This window comes from Lepidochelys olivacea (assembly GCF_965140295.1).
Source record: "Lepidochelys olivacea isolate rLepOli2 genome assembly, chromosome: 16".
Taxonomy (NCBI): domain Eukaryota; kingdom Metazoa; phylum Chordata; order Testudines; family Cheloniidae; genus Lepidochelys; species Lepidochelys olivacea.
Window position 1 is genome coordinate 20,788,066 of NC_140426.1, and position 22,726 is coordinate 20,810,791.

Consider the following 22,726-nt stretch of genomic DNA (forward strand, 5'->3'; position numbering starts at 1 on the left):
GTGTGTGTAGAGGGGTGCTGTTAAATCACACCCCCAAGAAAAATCCTCTTTGCCTTGAAAATACAGCCGCTGGCTCCCATTTGCATCTGTTCCTTGAGCTCCCTTCTTGCTTCTGTGCATTGGAGTTTCTCACTTTGGAGCCCGCTGCAACTGGGCCAGGGCTTGCCTTAAATTCGCTGCAGAGGGACCCTTCCACGTTCATCCTCAGTCCCTTTTGTCTGCTTTCCTCAGACCCCCAGTACCAAATCTGACCCCTCCTCCTTTTGTGTCTGGCTGCATTTTTGATGCTGCTGCTTTACTTCCCCCCACCCATTCCCTTCTCCGTGTCTAGTTAAATTTCCCCCGCCTTTGTTGATGTCACATCCTGTTTCAAACATCCATCCCTGCTAGTAGTCCCTGCCTTCCAATTCCTTTCCTTTTTTTTTAATCCCTGTCCTCCCTCCATCAGCCCCCCTTTTCAAGGCAAACTTTTGGCAATTGCAGAGATAATCATTTCGTGCTCCGTTGAATTTCTCCTCGCCAATGTCTTTCGATCAGGGGAGCCATTAAATAATCATCATCATAATAAAATTTGTAAAAAAAAAAAAAAGCCCGAGAGAGGCAGATCAGAGAGAAGAGGAGACACGGGGAGCTCACTAAATATGCAAAGTGAAGGCTGTGCTAAGCAGATTTCTTGCATTGCCTTCTCAGGGTACTGAGAGAATCATAATAAAAAAAATTGAAGGACCCAAAAGCAACCCAGGGGAGTCGGTGATCAACGCAGCAACAGAAAATAACCCAGGAGGAGAGGGGGAAATCTGCATGCCAGGTACCTGGAACTGTGTGCAAGAGATGCAACCGACAAGCAAGCTTCTGAGTCTCTTCTTTCTTCTGCTGATGGGCACAGAACTAACTCAAGTAGGTTTCTTTTTTTCTCTCCCTCTCTCTCTCCCAACGCCATTTTCTGCTAAAGCTGTAGGACACAAAAGAAACTAGAGTAGCAAATTGCATCTTTCTGTCAATTTCACTCCCCTTCCCCCATCCCTCCCCCTTCCTTCTTTTTGGAGCATGCAATAGAGGTCATTCATCAAATTCCTCTCCTGCGATGCAGGCGAGCAGTGAGGGGGAGCTCAGGGTGGAGGGATAAAGGTGTTCGTGTGCCTGGTGAAGAGATCGGACTTAAAGGGGATTTTTTTTTTTAAGGCTGCCTTTGTGCCTTCAGATCTGCTGTAGATTTTTATGGCAGCCAGATTTGGAATGGGGTGAGGGTGGTTGAATTCAACTTTTAATTGGGGAGGGGGGAGGGAAGGAGAGTTGAATTTCAGGTAAGGTGAAACTGGTGACTCTGTAATGTGACTGCCTTTTGTTTCACTAGGGGAGGAAGGGAATTCATCGTCATCTACCACAACATTTCATCACTGGGGGTCTTGAGTGTTCAGCTTTTTTTTTTTTAATTTTTTTTTATTCCTCCTCCTTCTTTGAGAAGTCCACAATTAAGGATGAGGTTGCTACAGTCTCAGTGCAATTCTCAGCTGGTAAATGGACAGGATTTGGGGGTGTATGTGATGTCTTTAAAAATGCAATAGTGTAAGTAGCTTGAAATGCACATTCTGTTATTGGTAAGCTAGGGGTTGGTCAGTCAGTCTGTCTACTTGTGTGTGTTCTAGTTTCCCTTGTAAAATATGTAATTTGCACCTGCAATCACTTCTGTTTCATTCCCGCTCATCCCCTCCCCTTTATATAGATAAATGACTGGTGTGGCGGTAGCTTTCCTGATTTAGGGTGACATTTAAATGTCTCTCAGTGTTTCCATTTGTGGCATGCTTGGGGGCTGTTTCTTTCTTTCTTTGATTGCCTTCCTGTACTTTCCAAGCCCACCTATTGTTGAGTTGGGGGAGAGGTTTTTTTTTGAGGGAGTAGAATAAAAGTCCATTCCACTTCTTTGAGAAACAAGGATGTTTTTGCTTTTTCTTAATCACGCAAGAAAGGAGCAAAAGTGATCACAAGGGGATACTCTATGTGGCTGTGTGTGTGTGTGTGTGTGTTAATTGTAATGTTGCCTGGAAGCAATAAATAAATAGGAAGGGACCCTCCCCAAGAGGCTCTCGGATATAGAACCAATTAGCAGTGGACTCTCATTCCAGATATTTTATGTTTTTTTTAATTATATTACACACACACAATAGCCTCTTAAGTCACTGTCCTGGGAACAGAAATGTAGTGGCTAAAGCATGTTTTACCTACAGAATATTTCTGAGCTGCTGCTGAAAGGAAGAAATCTCCAAAGCAAAGTCTTAAAACGTTGGGACCAAAGGGATGGGGGGGTGGGGGGAGGCTTATTAAAAACAATTCCAAGTTGCCTGTAAAGTGGAAGGGCTGGGAAGGAATTATAGCTAAAGTGACTGACCAATAAAAATCTGTTGTGTGCATTGAGAGAGAATATGCACCAGGGTATATACTCGCTCACATACACCTGCATGTGCCAAACTGGGCAAAGCAGGGTGAAACATACAAGAATTGCCCTGAAACAAACAAACAGTGCTCCCTGGTGAAGACCCTGCCATCCTCCTTTGGCATGATAAACACCAGCGATCTTGGGCTGCCTTCTCAGCAAGCTTGTATCTTCCCTCCTCTCTCCCTTCTTGGTCGCCCCCAGGCGAGCATGAGAGTATCTGTTTCATGGGGAATTTGAATTTCTTGGCTGCATGAAACTCTTTCCCCCAACTGCTTAATGGCTTCTTTCTCTCTTTCAGCACCCACCTTCTCTGCCTTGGCATTTTCCTGCAAGGACACCTTAGCTATTGCATCTCCTTGTGCTGAGGCAGCTGCTGGTGTTGGTAGAGTATCAGATTCTGTTTTGCAGGTGTGGAAGAACTTTTGTCCCAACTTTAGTCTGGGCAAATTAAATCAGCCCACTCCAGCTACAAGCTTTGGGCTAAAATAATCCCTGGCTGACTTCAGTGGAGCTATCCCAGAGCAGTGTTTAGCCCACTGGTTTTAAATAAAAACATATAAACCTTGGCTAGATTTTAGCAAAAATAGGAGCTGAGTAGGTACCCTCCTTGCTTGCTTTCACTGTCTACCTTGAGCTAGCAACACTGATTTAGGCTCCTTTCTCCGAACCGACCTCCTGTTCTATGGGAATGGAGAGCTCTCCAGCGTAGATGTGGAATTGTTTGGCTCTGCAGATCCGTTTCACAGTTTTTGCATCTCATTTCCATGGCACAGCTGCCAGATGCAATCCCCAAATAGGCCTTTCATCTCTGACGCCGCCCAGTTCCCTGCCTCCCACGTTTAATTTGGTGCCAAATTAACATCTCTATCACATGCACTGGAGTCACGCTCTCATCTGCATTCCCCTGCCCCCTCCAGAGAGCCCAATGGGGGGGCCATGGTTAAGGGAAGATTCATTTCTAATTAGGCAGCTTTCAGTGACAATGCAAAGGCTGTTGTCAACCCCCGCTCCCTCCCTTTAATAACACAAAGCATGCACATCAGCCCCCCCAGATTCTCCCCATAAGGGGTGCTAGAGCAGACTTTGCAATGGAAGGTGGTGAGTACATTGCTTTCCTTTAACAACTAACTGCTGCTGTTCTGTGTACAGAAGGGTAACCATCTCCTGGTGGGAAGGGAGAGCGTTGTTCCCAAAACAACCCACTAATCATATCTGAGCACCTAAACTAGAGCTGAATTCTCAAGTAATCCCAGTCACAGCTGGCTTCTGAAAAGCAGGGTTAGCTGTGCCCTACCCCTGAATTCGCTCCTAGACATGCGGGACATTGCAAACGGACACTGTGCATTAAATCCTGAAAAAGTAGCACATGCTTGGAATCAAGTCCTGACTAAAAGTTAATGGGATCCCAAGTCAAAATAACAGGAGTTGGCCAAACTTCTGTGTCACAGAGTCTTGTCATTGTTATAACTTCAGCTTGCCCTTTGATTCCCCACTTGTAGTTTTATCCCTTTAGACTTACATGTTATTGTCTTTTTAATTTCAGAGTTATTTCCATATGGAAATATTCAGAGTATTAGAGTCCGAGGCTTGTGCTAGCCCAAGTCCTTAAATTGCATTTCACGTTTTTACAGGTCAGTGATCCAAATAATGAAATGATGAATATTACAGTTGAATTTGAATGGACTGGATTTTACTGGTACCTGTTGCCATTGGCAGGCAAAACCCCAATTCTTCCATCTACATGCATGCAAGTTTAGCCAAAGTTCTTCTGAGTTCAGAATGAGAGTTTTCTTTCTTTGACAGCTGGAACCCCAGAGAGATAAAGGGTTACATCCTCAGATGACTTGAGTGGAGCTATGGGAATTTATACCACCCAAGGATCTGCTTCACAAGGTTTATTATATATGGCTATAGATGCAGATTTAAATATAGGCCCTGATTCTTACACTGATGTAAATCAGGAGTAACTTCATCCAAACCACTGGAGTTAGATGAATGGAAAACAGGTTTAAGATCATAATCAGGATTACAGACTGGACCTCTCCTCCCCCCCCACCCCATCCCCAATCTTGGTTTATAATGTATTCAGTCTCTCTTGAAACAGGGCTGTTAACTACACATTGAGGTACTTATGAAATTGCCATATCTTTTCCCAAAAGTTTTGAGGGTACATAGAGAGGTAAGAAACACCTTGATATTTATTTAACCAATAAAAATTCAATCCACAGAAGAAATATACATTCCCTGGGGCAGGGAAGTTATTGAATATTTAGGGCTCCCATTTAAGGGTCTAAGGGAACTTTAGCACTGATTTTCAAAATAGCATATCTGGTTCATTGGTATACGGTTTTCATCCCTGGGTGCCCTGGCAAAAAAGTGTGCATTTCCAATGGATCTGTAAAACCCCATAATTGTGAGTGCAAATGCTATCAGTTTGCACCCCTTCCACAATTTTCCAAGTGTCCAAAGCTGGGGGTTTTCTGGTTCATTGACACTGGAGTCAAACAGGAATAACTTCTTTACAGTCAATGGAGTTACACTGCTGGTGTAAAAGTGAGAGGAGAACCAGGCATGCATTTTTGCGATCTCACACGTTGCTTTGCCGTTGAAAATGTGGCTCTTAGCTTTTGGAGCCAGAGAGCAGGGAAGGAGGATGGTACTTCTCTGACTCCCCCTGCACATTGATCCCCATGCAGCTCAGTTCTAACTCACTTTAATGCCAGGCCTTAGACTGTGCTAGTTTAGCTGTAACTATTGAGGTGATTTTCAAACGTTCACGCTGATTGCTAGGCTCTTTCATCCCCTATTGTGGAGCCACATTGTAGAATTAAGCTGCAAATCTGCAGCCTGTAACATGAGGCAGATGCCTCATTTCATAAACCAATTAATGTCTCGTTTCGCTAACTTCAGCTTTCACCAATAAAAAAGACAGGTAATTGTCAGCCCTGGGTTATATTTATTACTCAAGTTATCAGGCCTTGTAATCAGTATTAGAATCACTGTGTAAAGTAATACAAAACTAATTACTATCTAACTGAATTAGGTAGATGAGGACTGTAAAACTGCATTGACAATGGAAGAAGCCAATTCTCAGTTATGAGTGATAAACTGCAGCTTTTGCTTGCTATTATGAAATCATGAACCATAGGGCCATAGTAATGCTCGAGACAAACACTAACATGGCTGTAGAGATGCAGAGGTGGGGAAGGAAAGGAAAAGGTTTCTTTTCAGATTTGTTATTTAATAATTATTAAGTTAAACTCTTCACGAGGCAAAGGGTGTGCATGAACCATTGTGAAAGGGAAGAAGTTTGCACTTTGTTTTTGCACACACCTTTTCATCTGAGGATCTCGGAGAGATCTGCAAATATCAATGATATTGAGTATCATTGATATATATAAGATATTGAGATATATAAGTATCATTACTCTTGAAGGAAGTGGGTTTTTTTATGCACAGGTAAACTGAGCCACAGAGAGGCCATGATGAGTCCCGGGTAGCACAGCAAGACAAAGCAAAGCTGGAAATAGTGGTTTCTAATCTCTTACATGCTTTAACTATTATATCACCCTTCCCTCTCAGAGCAGAGTCCAGGAGTGCTGACTACCAGTCTCCTGCATCTTCTCACTACTAAACTTCACTCCTCTTTCAGAACTGGAAGTAGAACCCAGGAGTCCTGACTCTCAATCCCTCCTGCTCTAATTAGTAGACGATGCTCTAAATCTAGTGAGATCACAAGAGACCTTGTGGGAAGGAAAAGAACAGGGAGAAGAGGATTAAAGCAGGTGCTTTGCCAGACTTCAGTACTAATTGTGATAGTATAAAGCAATTAACACACACAACAATGGGATATACTTATTTATTAATTTAAAAAGACTTTCTGGACAGTAGTTCTGAACCGACCTATGGAAATATTTCCCCATCCACACCCCAATATTGACCTTAAGGAAACCTGCTCGTAAAAGATATGCTGATAATTGCTCCTAATACAAACCTCATCTATTGAAATCGTTGCAAAACTCCCATTAACTGTAACGCTGCTATACTGGGCTCACAGACTTCTGTGACATATATTGGCATTTGCTATGAGATTGTGGGTTTAGTGTCAAGAGCAGCTTTAGCTAAACACAGATTTAGTACAAGGCAAAGATCTGTAAAGGGGGATTATTCTGTTCAAACGTAATACTGAGAGCATGATCTTTCTGCTGCAAAATTCAGGGTCTTCTGCACTGTGTGTAGAGAGTAAAACTCACATGGCACTTACCATGTGCAAGGAACTGCCTCGTGTTGATAGCTAGAATTTAACATCCTCATGACTACTGTGCAGCATGCTGTGCCTCGCCCCAGAAATGGCTGCATTTCAGTGCTGCTCTATGTGTCGAAAGCCAATTGTGCATAGCTTATGCAAAAATGGGAGTTTAGTGGGGGTAAGGTCTGCGGAATAAGGTCCATGGTTTGTGCAGCACATTGGGATCTTTCAGGATAGGGAGGTGCTGGGTAAATATAAAACAGGAGTCTCTCTTATAGGTGAAAGGAAGCTAGGAACGTTTCTGTTGCTTTAGTGCCGTCCTGCTCTATTGAGGCATTTCTAGTGCTATGAAAGCTCTTAGGTCCAGCTTCTCAAAGGGAATTAGGGCCTAAATTCCCTTTCAATAGGAATTAGGCTCCTAAATACCTTCTGAGGATCTGGGCTCTGCTGACTTCAGCTGGTGGGACACAAAGACAGCAGCGTGAGGCCCTGAACTTTGTATTGCTTTCGGTGCTCAATGGAAGGATTAAGGGGGAAATCATGCTCCTTGCTGGCAGTCAATCCCAACCCCCGGTTCCTGGAGTCTCTTCTCAGTTCATTCACCTCCCTTGCATTCTAATGGGGCCATGCACAGGGGTCACAGTCAATTGTAGCAGGAGGGGGTGCCCCAGCCAAGGAGCGGGGGAGCTGTGGGGGAGCACTGCTCTCCCACTCATGCATGGAAGCGGGGGAGCTCCCTTCTGCTATTAGCCACTGAGTGGGGAGTTGTGGTCCCCTTCCTGTGACTCCCAACCCTGGTTATACACAACGATTGAGGGGAGAAGCACAGAATGACCCCTACTGCCCCACTATGCTTCTTAAGGCCCACAGCAATGGGGGTGGGGTGAAATGTGATTATTACTTATTTTTATTGCCATAGCAACTACGAATCCCGGTCATGGACCGGGACCCCATTGTGCTAGGTTCTGTATAAACACGGGGGGTGAGGGGGAGAGAAACTTTGCAAAAATATTCTTTCTAATAGGAACTCTGCTGCCCCACCCACCCCACATTCATGTGCGTCTCTGTCTGTCCACTCACCGATGAACGTTGATGTCCAATATACTGTGCTGCCTTGTACTTATCACGTTAGAGAGGCGCCCATGGTAGAATCCTCGACCTAAACATCTCACCCACGGAAGGGTTTGAATCCAGACCAGGATCCAGGGCCAGAGCTGTACTTTGCAAGCAGTCCCTGTCTGTGTCATAGACTGAACCAAAGCCCCACAGGCAAAGAGCCCCTGAAGCCTGATCTGCATTAGAATGTTGTCCTTTGCATCCGTCTAGACCATCTGCAGTACTCTATTATGCACCTACGTGCCCAGTGCAGTCCAGTCTGTTTAATGGGAACATCGGCTTCCCACCGCATTTTCCCCACTCGCTGGGATTTCCCAAAGCAGAGGCCGGTCCACCTCACTTCCAGTTCTCAAAGCCTTCCTTCCAGTCCAACCTTGTGAACTTTCTGCACCTCCAGCTAGGCTGATAGCATCTAGTCAGTGTCACTTTAAAAGCAAATACCAACTCCTGTGATAAATGGCACTAAGGGGCAGATCCTTTTCTCTGCTCCCCAGGCCCAGAGGCACTGGACACAGTGGAAGCAGTGTGTGGGTGTGTTGCAAGTGTGTTGCAAGGAGGAGAGGCAAGTGTTCTGGAAACACCCACAGGGTGTGTGGTCCCTACCATGCCGCAGAACATAGTCCCTAGAGGAGCTTGGGATTCCCCAGCTTGCAGGAAGTTGATGGGGGAGGGGAAACACATGGGCGTAATGCTGATGGATCTATTGCTACATGAACCCATCAGACATTGCCCCTCAGAGGGGGCATGACTGCAGCCCTGAGGTACCATAGAATAACTTGGCTGTTGCTCAGTGGTCTAGGAGTATAAGATTCATTCTCCTAGCCTCAGTACACCCAGCCTGATTACTCTGGGCTGTGCTCGTCAGACAGGATTTGCCTTATGGGGCAAGTTCTCCCCAGTGCACGAGGCCTATATGCGCCTCGTGAGCCTCATTCTGAGGAATTGAGTGAGACTTAAATGGTGCGTAAGTCTCATGCAGGCCCTTTGCACAGCGGTGAATTCCACCTAAGGGTTGTGTGGAGCAGGCAGGAGGAATCATTCTCAGGTTTCTCCCTTTCAAAGGAGCACTGATGTGGGATGTCACCGAGCTTTTCCAGAGCACAGCTAATAAATAACTACCGCCCACTGCCATCCTGGTTTTGGTGCTCAGCCAAGAATGCTACAAAACATACCTCAAAGAGATGTTTAGTTCAAACCAGGGAGTCCTGTGGCCTGTGTTATACAGGAGGTGAGACTAGATGATCACGATGGTCCTTATAATCTATAAATCTATAGGGCATTATCACTGCTGACCTCAACCCCGCTTCCATATCTACCCCTGAATTTATGTGCACGCTCTCGTTTGTGAACGCAAGGAAGCATGAAAATAGTATGTGAAAATAACAATTGATTTGCCAGTCAGGCAGTTGCTGAATTTGCACATTATACATAAATACATGTTCGGCTCTGCATGTGTAACTGACACAGCTTGGGACAGCAGCAGAGTTTGAACCCAGAACCTTCCCTGCTAAAAGGATGAGCCTGTATCTCTTGAGCTGAAGAACAGAGCTAAAAATCCCTCTGATTCAATAGGAGCCTTTCTACTGTGATCAACAGGCTTTGGCTAGGACCCCAAGCCTCCACTTGGTAGCTGTGGCAACTTCATAACCTCTTATGTGGGTGGACCAGCCACAAGAGGGAGACAAAGATCTATCCTGTATTAGTGTGTCATGCATAAATACGGGCACAAATTTACTGACCATATTTGAGAATGCTGGCCTCTTAGGTCAATTGCAGTCAGCTGCGTTCATTTTACATTATGCATGGACAACAACTTTTCCATTAGTGAAATTTTCCATTTAGTAGTTTGCCATTAAGTGGGATCCATTCTATACCATATATTTTTATGTCTTTCTTTCCTCATCCTTTATTACTAAGGATATATCCATGCAAATGAGATCTTTTGTTCCCTAACAGTTCATCTTTCCCTGCTGCTTATTATCTCATTACAGCAGTAATTCACTCATTGAGACATCAGAATTGGCTGCTCTGGAAATGATTGATGCCATGGAGACATCACGTGTAGAATACACAACAGGAACAGATAAACTCAGAGACATAAGGAGCCTCTTTTCAAGCCAAATAACCCGTGTGATAAACAATGAAGCAGTCAGAAGAGAGGCGATCTGAGATATCGAGGAAAACCTAAGACTAAGAGAGGTTTTGTCAAAAATTCGAAGAGGTGTCAGTTTCTCTTTAAGGGCTAGATCTTGCTTTACACTGGAAAGCTTCCCTAAGAGGATGCTGCCAGGTTGAAAACAATGGCCCTGATTCTTTTCGCACTTACACCACTGTATCCGCATTGACTTCAGTGGCATTACTCCTGATTTACTTTAGTGTAAGTGAAGTGTAAGTGTAGGTTCAGGCCCAATGCATTTAAACATATGTCCTTGTGGCTTTTTTTTACTATCACCTTTCAGACCACAACAGTTGAAAGAACCTGTCTCTAATGTACACTTGAGCAGTAACAATGAGGGTTTCATTTTTGCATTTCACTTAGCTTGGACAAGGTCAATACACTGGTCATTTTCACTTCCTGGAGCTCAGGCCTTAGCATAAAGCTGCAGTGTTGGGGTTTCTAACCCTGCGTGATAATATTTAAATCTGAACAAAAAAACCTAATAAAAAAACTCTTCTGACTTAATAATTGCCGTTTAAAAAATAGAATAGAGACATTACAGTTGATCACGGATTTTGCAAAGCCTCCATTTGGGGCTGGAATTGATGTATCTGTGTGTGGCCCTTTCCGCTACATCCAGGTGGGACTGACTCTTTAGAGAAAGTGCTGTGGCAATTTGTTGCCATGTGAGGTTGAGCTATAAATAATGGAATTAGGGTCTGATAAGGAAGGCTCCAATCCAGGGATCTGGAAAGACAATAAATGCAACAAGTCATTGACTTTTTTCAGAGAGCCATTGTCCTCTGGATGGCTGGGCATAACTCCCGTTATGTTAACAGGCTCTTGAAAGAAGAGAATAGATGCTCTGAAGCATATGGAAGCAAAAGAGCCTAAAAATTCAAATGGGTTTATTCTTCTCTTGATTAGCCTAAGCATGGCCACTTCCTCTGCTGTTGTAAATCAATGTAGCTCCATTGAAGTCAGTACAGCTATGCTGATTTACACGAGCTGAGGATCCGGCCCATAATTTTCATAAAGGGAAGGTGGTTATAATAGGGATATAGGAGAGGGAATAGATTGGGAGCCCAGACTATGGCAGTCTGTGTCTTTGTGTGATCACAGGCAAGCTCGTCAGCTCCCCGTGCCTCATTTGCTCTATCTGTGAAATAAGTCTAATAAATTCCTACCTCACAGAGGCCCTGATCCTGCGCCATTAAAGTAGAGCTTTGCCATTGGTGTTACAAAGCTTAACATTTGGAAAGCATTTTTCAATCCTTGGATGAATGGTTCTGTATACTACTATTACCACGACTGAATACCAGTAACAGTACCTATGTGCACTGAGGGGGAATGAATCTTTATACATTCCTGGGGGAATAAAAGCTACAGAATGCATTTTTTTTAGCATTTTTAACATACTTTATTATTTAAAAACTATATGTGGGTAGAAGGTGAAGGTCTAAAAAAGATGTTAATTTCTATATGCTTCTGAACTAATTCTTCTTCTTCTATGTATTTATTGAAGACTAGCATGAGAGGTGAGTTTTACGTCATACCCTGCTTTCCAAATGAGCACTGAAATGATATAAATACTGCACTGATAAGTGTCGTACGGATCCGGCGCTCAGATACTGTGGCGATGAGCACAGTATAAGAACCTGAACAGATTAGAATAGAACAGAAGGATGTGATTTCCTTTAAGAGCTCTCTGCAGATGGCGTTTTACCTTCGACCTAAGCATTCACTGCTACCATCCTAGTAAGAATGCTGGGACAGATTTTGATCGCAGTGACACCAATGTAAATCTGAGTTGTTCCAATGAAGCCACACATTTGCATCTAATTATTTGTTGGATATTTGCACCGAAGGAAAAATATTCCACCATCCACCAGTATTTATGGCAGCCTTCCATGGGAATTAATGAATCACAGGAATTCAGTATAGGAAATATCAGTAGGGTTGGACACTAGGGTTTGGGATAATTCCCCCTCCCTAGTGAAGGTCTTCTAATGGCAGCGGCCCGGCAATATGAGCAAACCTGTCATAATAAGCCATGGCATGCACACGCGGGGCCATAGCCTCATTTTAATTCAGTTCATACTTGGGCAAAGTGCCATTAAAGTGAATTAGAGAAACAAGGTGGGTGAGGTACTGTCTTGTATTGGACCAGCTTCTGTTGACGAGAGACAAGCTTTTGAGCTTATACAGAGCTCTTCTTTGGAAGAAGAACGTATTTTACTTGGTCCAACTTGTCTCTTCAAAATCTTGGCAGTAACATGGCTACAACAACACTGCGCACATCACAGTCGATTATGGTTTTGCCTCCGTTGAGGACTGAGTGACAAATGAGCAATGAGCTCGGGATTTGGTGAGGTGAAAGAGGTCAAGAGTGACAGAGAAACTTTAGTTAGTTTCAGGCTTGCCAGGGTTATTGGGTCTGACCCAAAGCATAGTGGGAATGTGGCCTTTGGATAAGGCGAATCGTGAACAACAATGACACACTTCTACCCTGAGAGGGTCCTGCTAGATGTGGGAAGAGAATCATGTTTAAACTCTTTCAATCTGCAGCCATTGGTTGTATCCAGAGATTGAACCCAATCATCTTCCAGTCCCACTGAAAGCTCCCACTGCCATCGAGGGAGAGGCGGCAGGCCTGGAGTCAGCATGTGCACACAGCCTCACCTCTCTCCTCTTAGGGGGTCTCGTGAAGTGTTTGCTTGGCTTTGCTCTGTTTCTTAAACCTCCCCTGATGTCACTTACGGGCAAGTCCTGCTTTCCTCTCCCCTGCCCACAGCAAGAGTGGTGGGGATCCTGTAAGGGTCCAAAGTTAGGGCTTCTTCAAACATGGCTCAGGGCAAGGTAGAGGGACCCCACTGTCTGTACCCATTTTGAGATTTTGATCCAGCACTGGTGAAGTCAATGGGAGTTTTGCCAGTCATCTAATAGAAGCAGGTTGCAGGCAGGGTAGAGATTACTACCATGAAACAGATTCTTTTAGCAGCCTGGGGAAGGAATCTAAATGCCCACTCAATGGGGTTCTCCTGGGCAAAGTCCCCGTACTCAGCCCTGGGTGATCCCCATCACTGGAGGTTTTTAAGAACAGGTTGGACAAACACCTGTCAGGAATAGTCTAGTCTTACTTGGTCCTGCCTCAGTGCAGCAGGCTGGATCAGATGACTTCTCGAGGTCATCCCATTATGGGAAGGATGGAAATATGGTCCAGTGATTAGGACACTAGTCTGCAACTCAGAAGAAATGCCTCAGTTCCCTGCTCTGTGTGACGTTAGCCTGTGTGCCTCAGTTTCCCATCTTTAAAACCGTGATAACGGCACTGCTGTAGGGCACAGGATATATCCATTAAAGATTGTGAGGTGCTCAGACACGACGGTAACGGGGGGGGGGCAATAAGAATGGTAGATAGTGAATTTGTGAATGATTATTTAGCTAAAAAGTTATGTAGCAGCAAGTTATCCCTACTTGCAGAAATAGATCCTTATTTTCACCAGTGTAAATCTGACCTGTGAGATACCAAAAATGTGGATGACATCACCAAACTTTCTATATTCCACTGCCAACATCTGCTCTTCAGCTCTTACGCTGACAAAGGCAGATTGGGAGTTGTCTCTTAACCAATCCATTTCGGAGCTATTTAGAAATTCCCTGGCGGGACAATGAGTTATCAAAGAGGACTGGGAGTAGGATGAGTCATTGTTCCACTGTATTTATTATCACTGATGAGCCACTGTATTATAAAGCATCTTTTTGAAGGGGGGCCTGCAATACCAATCTATGCTAGAAGGGGGCACTCGAATCCAACAATTGCAGAGGCTCTGTGATGGCAGAGTTGCATAATATGAATGTCAGTCACTGGTTTGCAATTGCACTTCAGCAAGAAATTAGATCTTTTTGCAAATACAAAGTGAAACACCTTTAAATCCCCTCCACACACAAACAAAGGTGAAAACCACAGTGTTGCAGTACTAAAATGTATGCATTGCAGAGCCTTGAAAGAAGTTACAGACAATTGCATATAACACTCCATCTTACCTTAACTGTTTTGGTGTTTCAAATCTTGAGAGGAGGAAAGAGTTTGTATTATTATTTTTTTTAATTACTGTGATTACTTCTTGTTCCTCTTGAAATCTCAGGAAGCAGTGGGATAAGCCTCTGATTCCCCCGAGGCTGCCTTTATTACTGTGGAGCAAGAGATGTGACTTCTATTCTTTTGGGGAATCCTGCACATGACCAGAGGATTAATTTTGTAATCTCTCTTCTGCACGTGGTATTTAAATGTTAACCTATAAAAAAAATAAGATGGAAGTGTGAATTTTGATCAGAGGAACACTTCTTTTCTGAAGTCATTAGGAAAGTTATATAAGCCCCTTGAGGAAATCTTTTTTAATCTTGAATGAGAACTGTTTCCTTATGGAGAAGCCACTTTCAGTGAAAATGTTTTGACAAAGCCATCAGCACAGTCTGCAATGAAATGGCCATGCGGCTTCCTACTTACAGTTTGGTTCACTGTGGTGCAAGCAATTGCAATATGAGATTTTTCTGAAAAAGAAACCAAGCAGCCAGATCCCCTGCTGGTGTAAACCAGTGTAGCTCCACTGACTTCAGGGATTTGCACCAGATGAGGATCTGGCCGATGTGTATAATCTGATTTAGCCTGCCAACTTTTGGGTTGATCAGGGCTTTTGAAAGCTGAGGGGGGAGGCTGAGGTGCTTGTGTGCTTACCTTTTGTTCCCACATCGGTCTGTTGTATCCAGTGGTCTGTCTCACCTTATATTTAGACTGTCACCTCTTTGGGGCAGTGACAGTCTTTTTGTGGCGTATTTGTGCAGTGACTAACACAATCCTTGATGGGGGAGCTACTGTAATACAACTAATAATGATGATTAACACTGAGATACCTTACTCACCACCCATGGGAGACATCAGATTTGCTGGGGCTGAGGTGGGGAGGGAAGCTCATTTCCTCAGTGCTGGAGAACATCTCTCCCAAAGTTAAGACAATGAAACAGACATGTTCAGAATGCAATAAGCTCCCCACTCAGACATGGAGGGTTGCCTCTCTCCAGTTGATGCCCCTAATTCACCACTCCATGAATCACAGGTCTTCCTTGCAAGATGCTTGTTCTCCATCACATCTTCCACCTTCTGCCATCCTGCTCTCTTGACCATTCTGTAGAGAATCAGGGAGGGCTCTTTGAAGTCTGCCATGGCTGGATTTTTCTCCATTAGGGTGGGTTTGGGTTTCCTTTGGAACTGGAGCAACTAAAGGTTAAGGAAGGAGAAGTCTACCTGGTGTAAATAAGATTTTGATTCTGCTGCCTGGTTGTGGGCAGGGCTATAAATGAGGCAAGGAAATATGAGGGACTTTTCTATTTAATTTGTTTTCATTTGCAAGGCTGGGCAGGTGGAGGAAGAGCCACCAATTTAGGCTTAGATTGACTCTGACCCTCAGCACTCCCCTCCTATGTCTACACAGCCATAAAAATCCTGGGGCAGCGAGTGTCAGGCTCCAGCCCAAGCCCAAATGTCCACATGGCTATTTTACAGCCTCGCAGCCCAAGACGAGTGAGGCGGGCCAGCTGCGGCTGTGCCGTGGGTCTTTTATCACAGCGTAGATAGACCATAAGTAACAGTGGCTCAGAATATCATGCAACAGCTGGGTCAGAGGACAGAGAAGGTTACAAGAATAACGAAACCACAGATCCCCCACTATGACTGTATGGGCATCACAAGTAAGGCTGGGTCAATGGAAAACACACCGTCTTGCAGAAAAATAGATAGGTACGAGCGGCACTAGCCTCTCTTAAGGGGGGTGGGGGATGGGGAAGAGCTCCAGTTAAAATGAGAGCAGATGGAGTGCCGTGCGAACAGGACAGTTAATATCTGGGGAAGGTAAGCAGAGTGTCTGAAGAGCTCTGTGAAGCTGGAACGCTTGTCCTTTTCGCCAGCAGAAGTTGGTCCGATAAAGCCGTGATTTTCAAACTTTAGGCTGCGTACCCCTTTCCAAATAACATAATCTACGCCATACTCCCATCAGAGATAGGGTCGGAATACACTGGTGAAAACAGGGGAAAAGACGGTCTGTAAGGGGTAACACGATGTGTTGTCTGTCTGGACAGGATTATTCCCGCGTGCCCCTAGCGTACGGGTACCCAGGTTCGATATTGCCTCACCCACCTCATCCCTCTCATATCGTGGGCCAACATGCTACAACAATCGTGCAAACAATTATCGTCTGGCGTCAGGACTGTACGAGGAAAAATACGGCACAGCCAGGCAGAGAGCATTGCTAGGGGAAGGCTGTGCTGGTCTGATTATAATCCAATTCCTCATCCTCCTTATTTTCTTTTCAACTGACTGGGTTCTTCCTAATATTTGTTAAGGCAGCGCTGGGGGTAGCCCTGCTTCTCTCGCGTGCCAGCAGAGGCGAGTAAAAGAGAGCCCGGGAGATTTGTGCCACACTTGAGCTCCCTGGCAGCTCCCCCGACTAACCAGCCCTTCACCAACGCCTCAGACACCGGGCTGAGTGTGGTGCTGATGCAAACTGATGCTAAAGGGGGAGGGTACACCCCATCGTGTACTTACCCACCTGGTCCAAAAGTCCCAAAAGGCTTTTCCTGTCTGGGCGAACCAGCCCCCGACGGCGGCCAGGGGGCGCTGGAGAGAAGCAAAGGGAGAGAGAAACTAAAAAAAACCAAACCAACCCCCCCTCCCCACCAGTTTGACATCAGCGTGCGTTTGATTTTCACACCAGCCGCTGGTCTCCGCCCCCCCCCCCCCCATCCATTTCATCCCGCCCCATCGTCCGCGTCAGGCATGTGCATTGCACGTCCCAGGGAGACGCGGGGTTTTGGAGACCGGGCTCCTTCCACCTTACAAAAAAGCACCCCAGCACCCCTCCCCGACTCCTCCCCCCCTCCCCACCCAAATACCCCTCGCCGTCCACCCGGAGCGAACCCTCCGGCTGGCTGGGCGCTCCGCTCCGCCCTCCCCTGGGACCGGTGTGCCAAGCGGCGGCCCCCCCCGGCAGGGACCGTGGCTGTGGGGGTGCCGGGGCCAGCCCGGGGGCGGGCGGGCGGCAGGGAGCCCCGCAGAGGCGAGACCCCGGCGGGAGCCAGCGGAGATGTCTAGGGAGCGCTCGGCCGGCGGGGCGGGGCAGCGGGGGCCGGTGAGCCGCGGGCAGCCCCGGGCCGGTTCGGAATGAAGGGCGGCTGCCGCCGATCCCCGCCGCGATGTCGGTGCCTTTGCTCAAGATCGGAGTCGTCCTGAGCACCATGGCCATGATCACCAACTGGATGTCGCAGACGCTGCCCTCCCTGGTGGGGCTGAACAGCACCAAGTTAACCGCAGCCTCGGGGGGCACCTTGGACAGGAGCACGGGAGTAAGTGTCGGGGGGGGGGGCTGGTGCGCGGGGCACGTCTGTGCACTTCGTGTGAGTGTCGGGGGCTGGTGCGCGGGGCACGTCTGTGCACTTCGTGTGTGTGTCGGGGGGCTGGTGCGCGGGGCACGTCTGTGCACTTCGGGTGAGTGTCGGGGGGCTGGTGCGCGGAACACGTCTGTGCACTTCGGGTGAGTGTCGGGGGGCTGGTGCGCGGAACACGTCTGTGCACTCTGTGTGAGTGTCGGGGGGCTGGTGCGTGGGGCACGTCTGTGCACTTCGTGTGAGTGTCGGGGGGCTGGTGCGCGGGGCACATCTGTGCACTTCGGGTGAGTGTCGGGGGGCTGGTGCGCGGGGCACGTCTGTGCACTTCGTGTGAGTGTCGGGGGCTGGTGCGCGGGGCACGTCTGTGCACTTCGTGTGTGTGTCGGGGGGCTGGTGCGCGGGGCACGTCTGTGCACTTCGTGTGAGTGTCGGGGGGCTGGTGCGCGGGGCACGTCTGTGCACTTCGTGTGAGTGTCGGGGGCTGGTGCGCGGGGCACGTCTGTGCACTTCGTGTGAGTGTCGGGGGCTGGTGCGCGGGGCACGTCTGTGCACTTCGTGTGAGTGTCGGGGGCTGGTGCGCGGGGCACGTCTGTGCACTTCGTGTGAGTGTCGGGGGCTGGTGCGCGGGGCACGTCTGTGCACTTCGTGTGAGTGTCGGGGACTGGTGCGCGGGGCACGTCTGTGCACTTCGTGTGAGTGTCGGGGGCTGGTGCGCGGGGCACGTCTGTGCACTTCGTGTGAGTGTCGGGGGCTGGTGCGCGGGGCACGTCTGTGCACTTCGTGTGTGTGTCGGGGGGCTGGTGTGCGGGGCACGTCTGTGCACTTCGTGTGAGTGTCGGGGGGCTGGTGTGCGGGGCACGTCTGTGCACTTTGTGTGAGTGTCGGGGGCTGGTGTGCGGGGCACGTCTGTGCACTTTGTGTGTGTGTGAGGGTGGGGGGGAAAGGCCTGGAATCACAGATCCTTAATTTGCAGAAGGGGTACAAAGTTTGCCCTGGATCAGGGCTAGATTCTGCTGGCCCTTGTCTCCTGCTTCAGGCGTGTGTTCTGTTGGCCAACAGGAGGGTAGCGTGGCTGATCAGTTTCAGGGTTGGTTTGGTTGGCTTGGCTTGGCTTTGTTTTGTAAAGTCGAAAAGTCTGGCCTGATCATGGGAGTCCAGGGAAGCTAAGTGAGTGGCGGAGGCCAGTCATTGGGGTGGGGAGGGAAGGGAGTAGCACAGCTCCCAGCTTTGGGTGGTGGTGTCCTGCACCTGTGCTGGAAAACTGACCGGCAGAGGGTGTGTGTGTTTTTAAATACTGTTCTCAGAGGTTTCCCAAGGGCAGTTCTCTCATCTTGTAGAGCCTCAGGAATCGGCCTGGTGGAAAATCCCAGGGGTTTCTTTTGGGGGTGAGGGGTGGCTCTGTGTGTGTGTGTGTTTGTGTTGGCCGGGGAGATGAAGATGTTTTGCAGTTGTGCTGGCAAAGGATTTGCTCTTAGAAAATCTAATCATGCCATGCTCACTCGTCCCATTCCCTTCCTCCACCCCCTCCTTCTCTCTCTCATGTGACTGGGGGTTAATCCAGGAATCTTTTGGTTTCTCATTAAATAGGTTGTCAGGATGGAGCTATTAGGAGTTGAGCTACAGCCTTCATTTGCATAGCAGTAGGGCGAGGTTGCCATAGTTAGGAGACGGGTGTGGTAAAGGCACATTCCCAGCATGACAAATTGCTTGGAAGGAAAGGCAGAGCTGGTGGGTCCTGCCACTCCTCTCCTTGCAAAGCTGCCTTTGTGCTTTGGCTAAGGTGCCCCTCTTAGACCGCTTGTCAAAAGTTCCCTTGTCATGACATTTCACCATTTCCCTATAGCTTGCTGTCAGGTGTAAGACCTACAAGAATGGATGCACTCAGATGCCTGGAATCAATAGTCATTATTGGGATGGAAAATGCATCAGGGAAGTTGCAAATGCATTTCAGTCATGCCTTATGGATCCCCTTGCCTTCTCTGAAAGGATGCTGTAGATTGGATTCTTATCTATTGGAAATGGCTGAGTATAACAATCCTTCTTTCTTCCCTTAGCAGGAAAGAATTGACACCTCTCATCTCCAGGCTGCATGCTTCTGTCTTAAAAAAAAATAGTATTTTGCAGCCTCACTGTTTCAAGATGAAGAGTATTTGATACAGTGTCTCTGTTAATTGTGAGTGGATTTGGCAGTTTGTTCCCTGTTACAAGAATGTGATGTGACCCAAGATCATTTTTGCTGGAGTCTGTCCATCTACCTATCTACCTATCTATCTAATCAGTCTGGCTGTTTGCAAGGTTATTTATTACATATTTAAGCACTAAACCAGCATCTTTCCTTCTAGTTCTTCTAAATGATGAGGTCTCTTCTAAATGGTCAGAGACTATGATTGAATAATGTATTTTGCAAAATGTTGTGTGATTAAAGGGAAATGAAGGTCAGAGATTCTGCAGGGGCTGGGGAATGTGTTTAACTTCATTGCTGGGCTCCCTTTCCACGTATGCATTCTGAAAGCCCAGATCATAGTGCTGATTACATCTTCAAGGTTGTATTCCTCATTAGCTGGCACGCTGTCTCATGGTTATTCTGGGCTCTCTCTCCTCCTTAGGTTAACAGAACAGTTTAAGAAATATTGCAGTGCTCCTGAAAATCTCCTGGGACACTTTGAATAGCAGAGGGGGAAAACCAGTAAAAACGCTGGTTGCCTTTTCCTCCTAAGAGCTAATTCCTGTTTCAGGATCTTGGAGAGCTCTGCAGATTCCCATTGATTGCTGCTCAGTTCATAGAGTCAGGAGAACACTGACTAGTAGTCAGGATGCACTTCATTCTCTGTGTGTCAAGGAGAATTGAGTGTGTGTCTTAATAATAGATTGGCATCAAGTTTCACACAGGCTGGGTGTGCATCAGAACTCACTTTAACTAATGATGCCAACTGATCCTATTGCCCCTGGATTTTCCATGTCACATACCCCCAATTTTTCCCATTGTGTCCATATTATCTGCTTCAACTCTTGCTCTCCTTTTCATGCCATCAAACTCTTGGTTTATCTGTCCCCAATCCATATTTTTGCATTAAAAATGCATCCTATCCTACATATTTACTGGGTCCTCAGAGGAACCTTTCCTTTATTTATTCCATGGTTCCATTATCTTTCTGTGGTCTTGCTCTATTGCTACTTTAAAAAAAAAAGTTTTTGGTTTCACCAAATACTTCCTGTGCATCCATTTCCCTACACTCTCGCTATCCCTCTAAGTGTCCCCCTGTCTTACTTAACCCACCCCCTTTTCCATGTATCAATTAGGTGTTGCCTACCAACCCAGAGGAAAGCTGGCAGGTCTACAGCTCTGCCCAAGACAGCGAGGGACGGTGTATATGCACAGTGGTGGCTCCTCAACAGACGATGTGCTCACGTGATGCCAGGACAAAGCAGCTGAGGCAGCTCTTAGAAAAGGTAATGGGATGAACCATCCTGTGGGAAGGAGGGAGGATGGTCTGGTAGTTAAGGCAGGTGGGATTCAAGAGATCTGGCTGCAATTTGTGGTTCTGCTATGGACTCCTTGAGCAATTCCTTCTGTGCCTCATTTCCCCATCTGTAAAATGGGGATAATGATAATACCTTCCTACCTCACAGGTGTGAGGATCAATTCATTCATGTTTGTAAGGTGCTTTGATGTTGTGGCTATGAAAGGTGTATAAGTATCCAGATAGAGGGAGGTTTGTGAAAACCTTTGTGAAATGTAATAAGATCAAAGATACATGACATTGCCCTATGTAATTCAGTGGGGGGGGGGGGGGAAATTCTGCAGTTGACTCTAATCACACTGGTTTTCATTGAATTAACACTTAAATATTTTCAAAGGGTGAGTCTCAAAAACATGAGAGAGAAGCCCAATTAAAAATGAAGCTCTTTTAGCTGGATTGGTATTAAAAAGGCTGGATAACCCAGCATGAGCCAGCGACATCAAATAACACAGTCGTGAGGGCTTGTGGTTTTCTTCTTAACATTGACATTCATATGGTTCGTTTTTAATAGTCTGCTGTCTGGAGAGATCAGAAGACACATCCCTGATATCAGGAAATTCTCCGGATAATGGATCCCATTGAAGAAACACCATTTCTTGTGAAATGGTGTCATTCTTTTCTAAATCTAAGGAGACTCTTGTGTTGGGGCATGTAATTATCCCTCATGTCTCAATATTGTACTATGCCAGCATCTGAAGTATGTGACACAATAATTTTTATCCTGATACCTGGAGAAAATTGACGTGTTAGAGCATAGTAAAACACATTAAGTGCAGGTTTATGAATGTTTTGAGTGACTAAGTACTATAAACTGAGACATGAGACATTTCTTTTTTGTTTGTAGCATAAGCTTCTGGCTTTTGTTTGCTCACATAATAAAGAGAACGTGCCCAACACAACGAAATCTGAAGTAGGAACAGGAATTGTCATATGGTGCAGCATGAGTATCAAAGACCCATTGGCTTCATATAACTACTCACATGAACAAGACAAGCAGGTTTTGACCCAAAGTCCTATTCAAATGGGAACAGTGGGTGTGGGGCGAAAGACCTAAAATGTGATAGTTTCCAGTGCAGAGGGTGCTGAAATATAAATGTTCATTGTTTTTCTTAGACAGCAAGCTGCTCTTGGGATGCCAGGGTAGAAAGTAAGGGAAGAATGATGTGCAAAGTCAGATGCTCATGTGTGTGTTAACCTATCTATCTCTACACATACACCATCCTGTAAGAGAACCCAGAAATAAAGGGCTGAGTCTCAGCGGCCGCCATGAAGTTCCAGACCTCTGATCTGGATCTTCACTGAAACAAAATCCTTGTAGTAAAATGTAACTGCAGACACCTTTGGAAAACCTCCACGCTAACATTCGTGCCCCTTTCAAGAATCTAACATCTCAACTCCCCTGTTTTTGTGACGAGAACTAGCCTTGCATTTTTCTCACCACAAATAGCAGAAGAAACCTAACATGTCAAAGATGTAATTGTGTTTGGATTTCCCAAGGAGGAACGCAAACCCATAACCTATTCTTCACCTTTGGGGATAATAAAACGTTCCCGTAACTGGTCCGAGCAAACCTGCATTTTTTGAGTGAGCAATCCTTTTTTTTTTTTTTTTTTTTTAAGTAGAAGAAATGTCTGCCTTAGCAATGGATGCTAGTGGCTTTGCATAGGGGTTTGGGGAGTTAAACAAAAGATCAGATTCAAAGTTGTAAAAAGCCAATGTGTGCTAAAACACATTGACACCAGTGTATGAAAATTAAGGTAGGGCCTTAATTAAGTTTGGGGGGCCAGTGAGGCCCCCCCATCTCATTC

At 46.3% G+C, this 22,726-nt stretch overlaps 1 protein-coding gene across 2 annotated transcripts in view; it reads left to right on the top strand.

Moving 5' to 3' along the window:
* Window positions 1-374: 374 nt before the first annotated feature.
* The window catches only part of OLFM1 (olfactomedin 1), a 49,008-nt gene continuing 26,656 nt past the window's right edge, over window positions 375-22,726 (top strand). Inside the window, exons 1-2 of one of the 2 annotated variants that reach the window (XM_084650082.1) lie at window positions 375-897; window positions 20,698-20,847. In XM_084650082.1, coding sequence (XP_084506208.1) covers window positions 802-897; window positions 20,698-20,847 — 246 coding nt within the window. In that variant the 5' untranslated portion in view covers window positions 375-801. Of the gene's footprint in view, window positions 898-16,803; window positions 17,356-20,697; window positions 20,848-22,726 lie in introns of those variants that run through there. The other variant, XM_084650081.1, reaches the window with a different exon arrangement.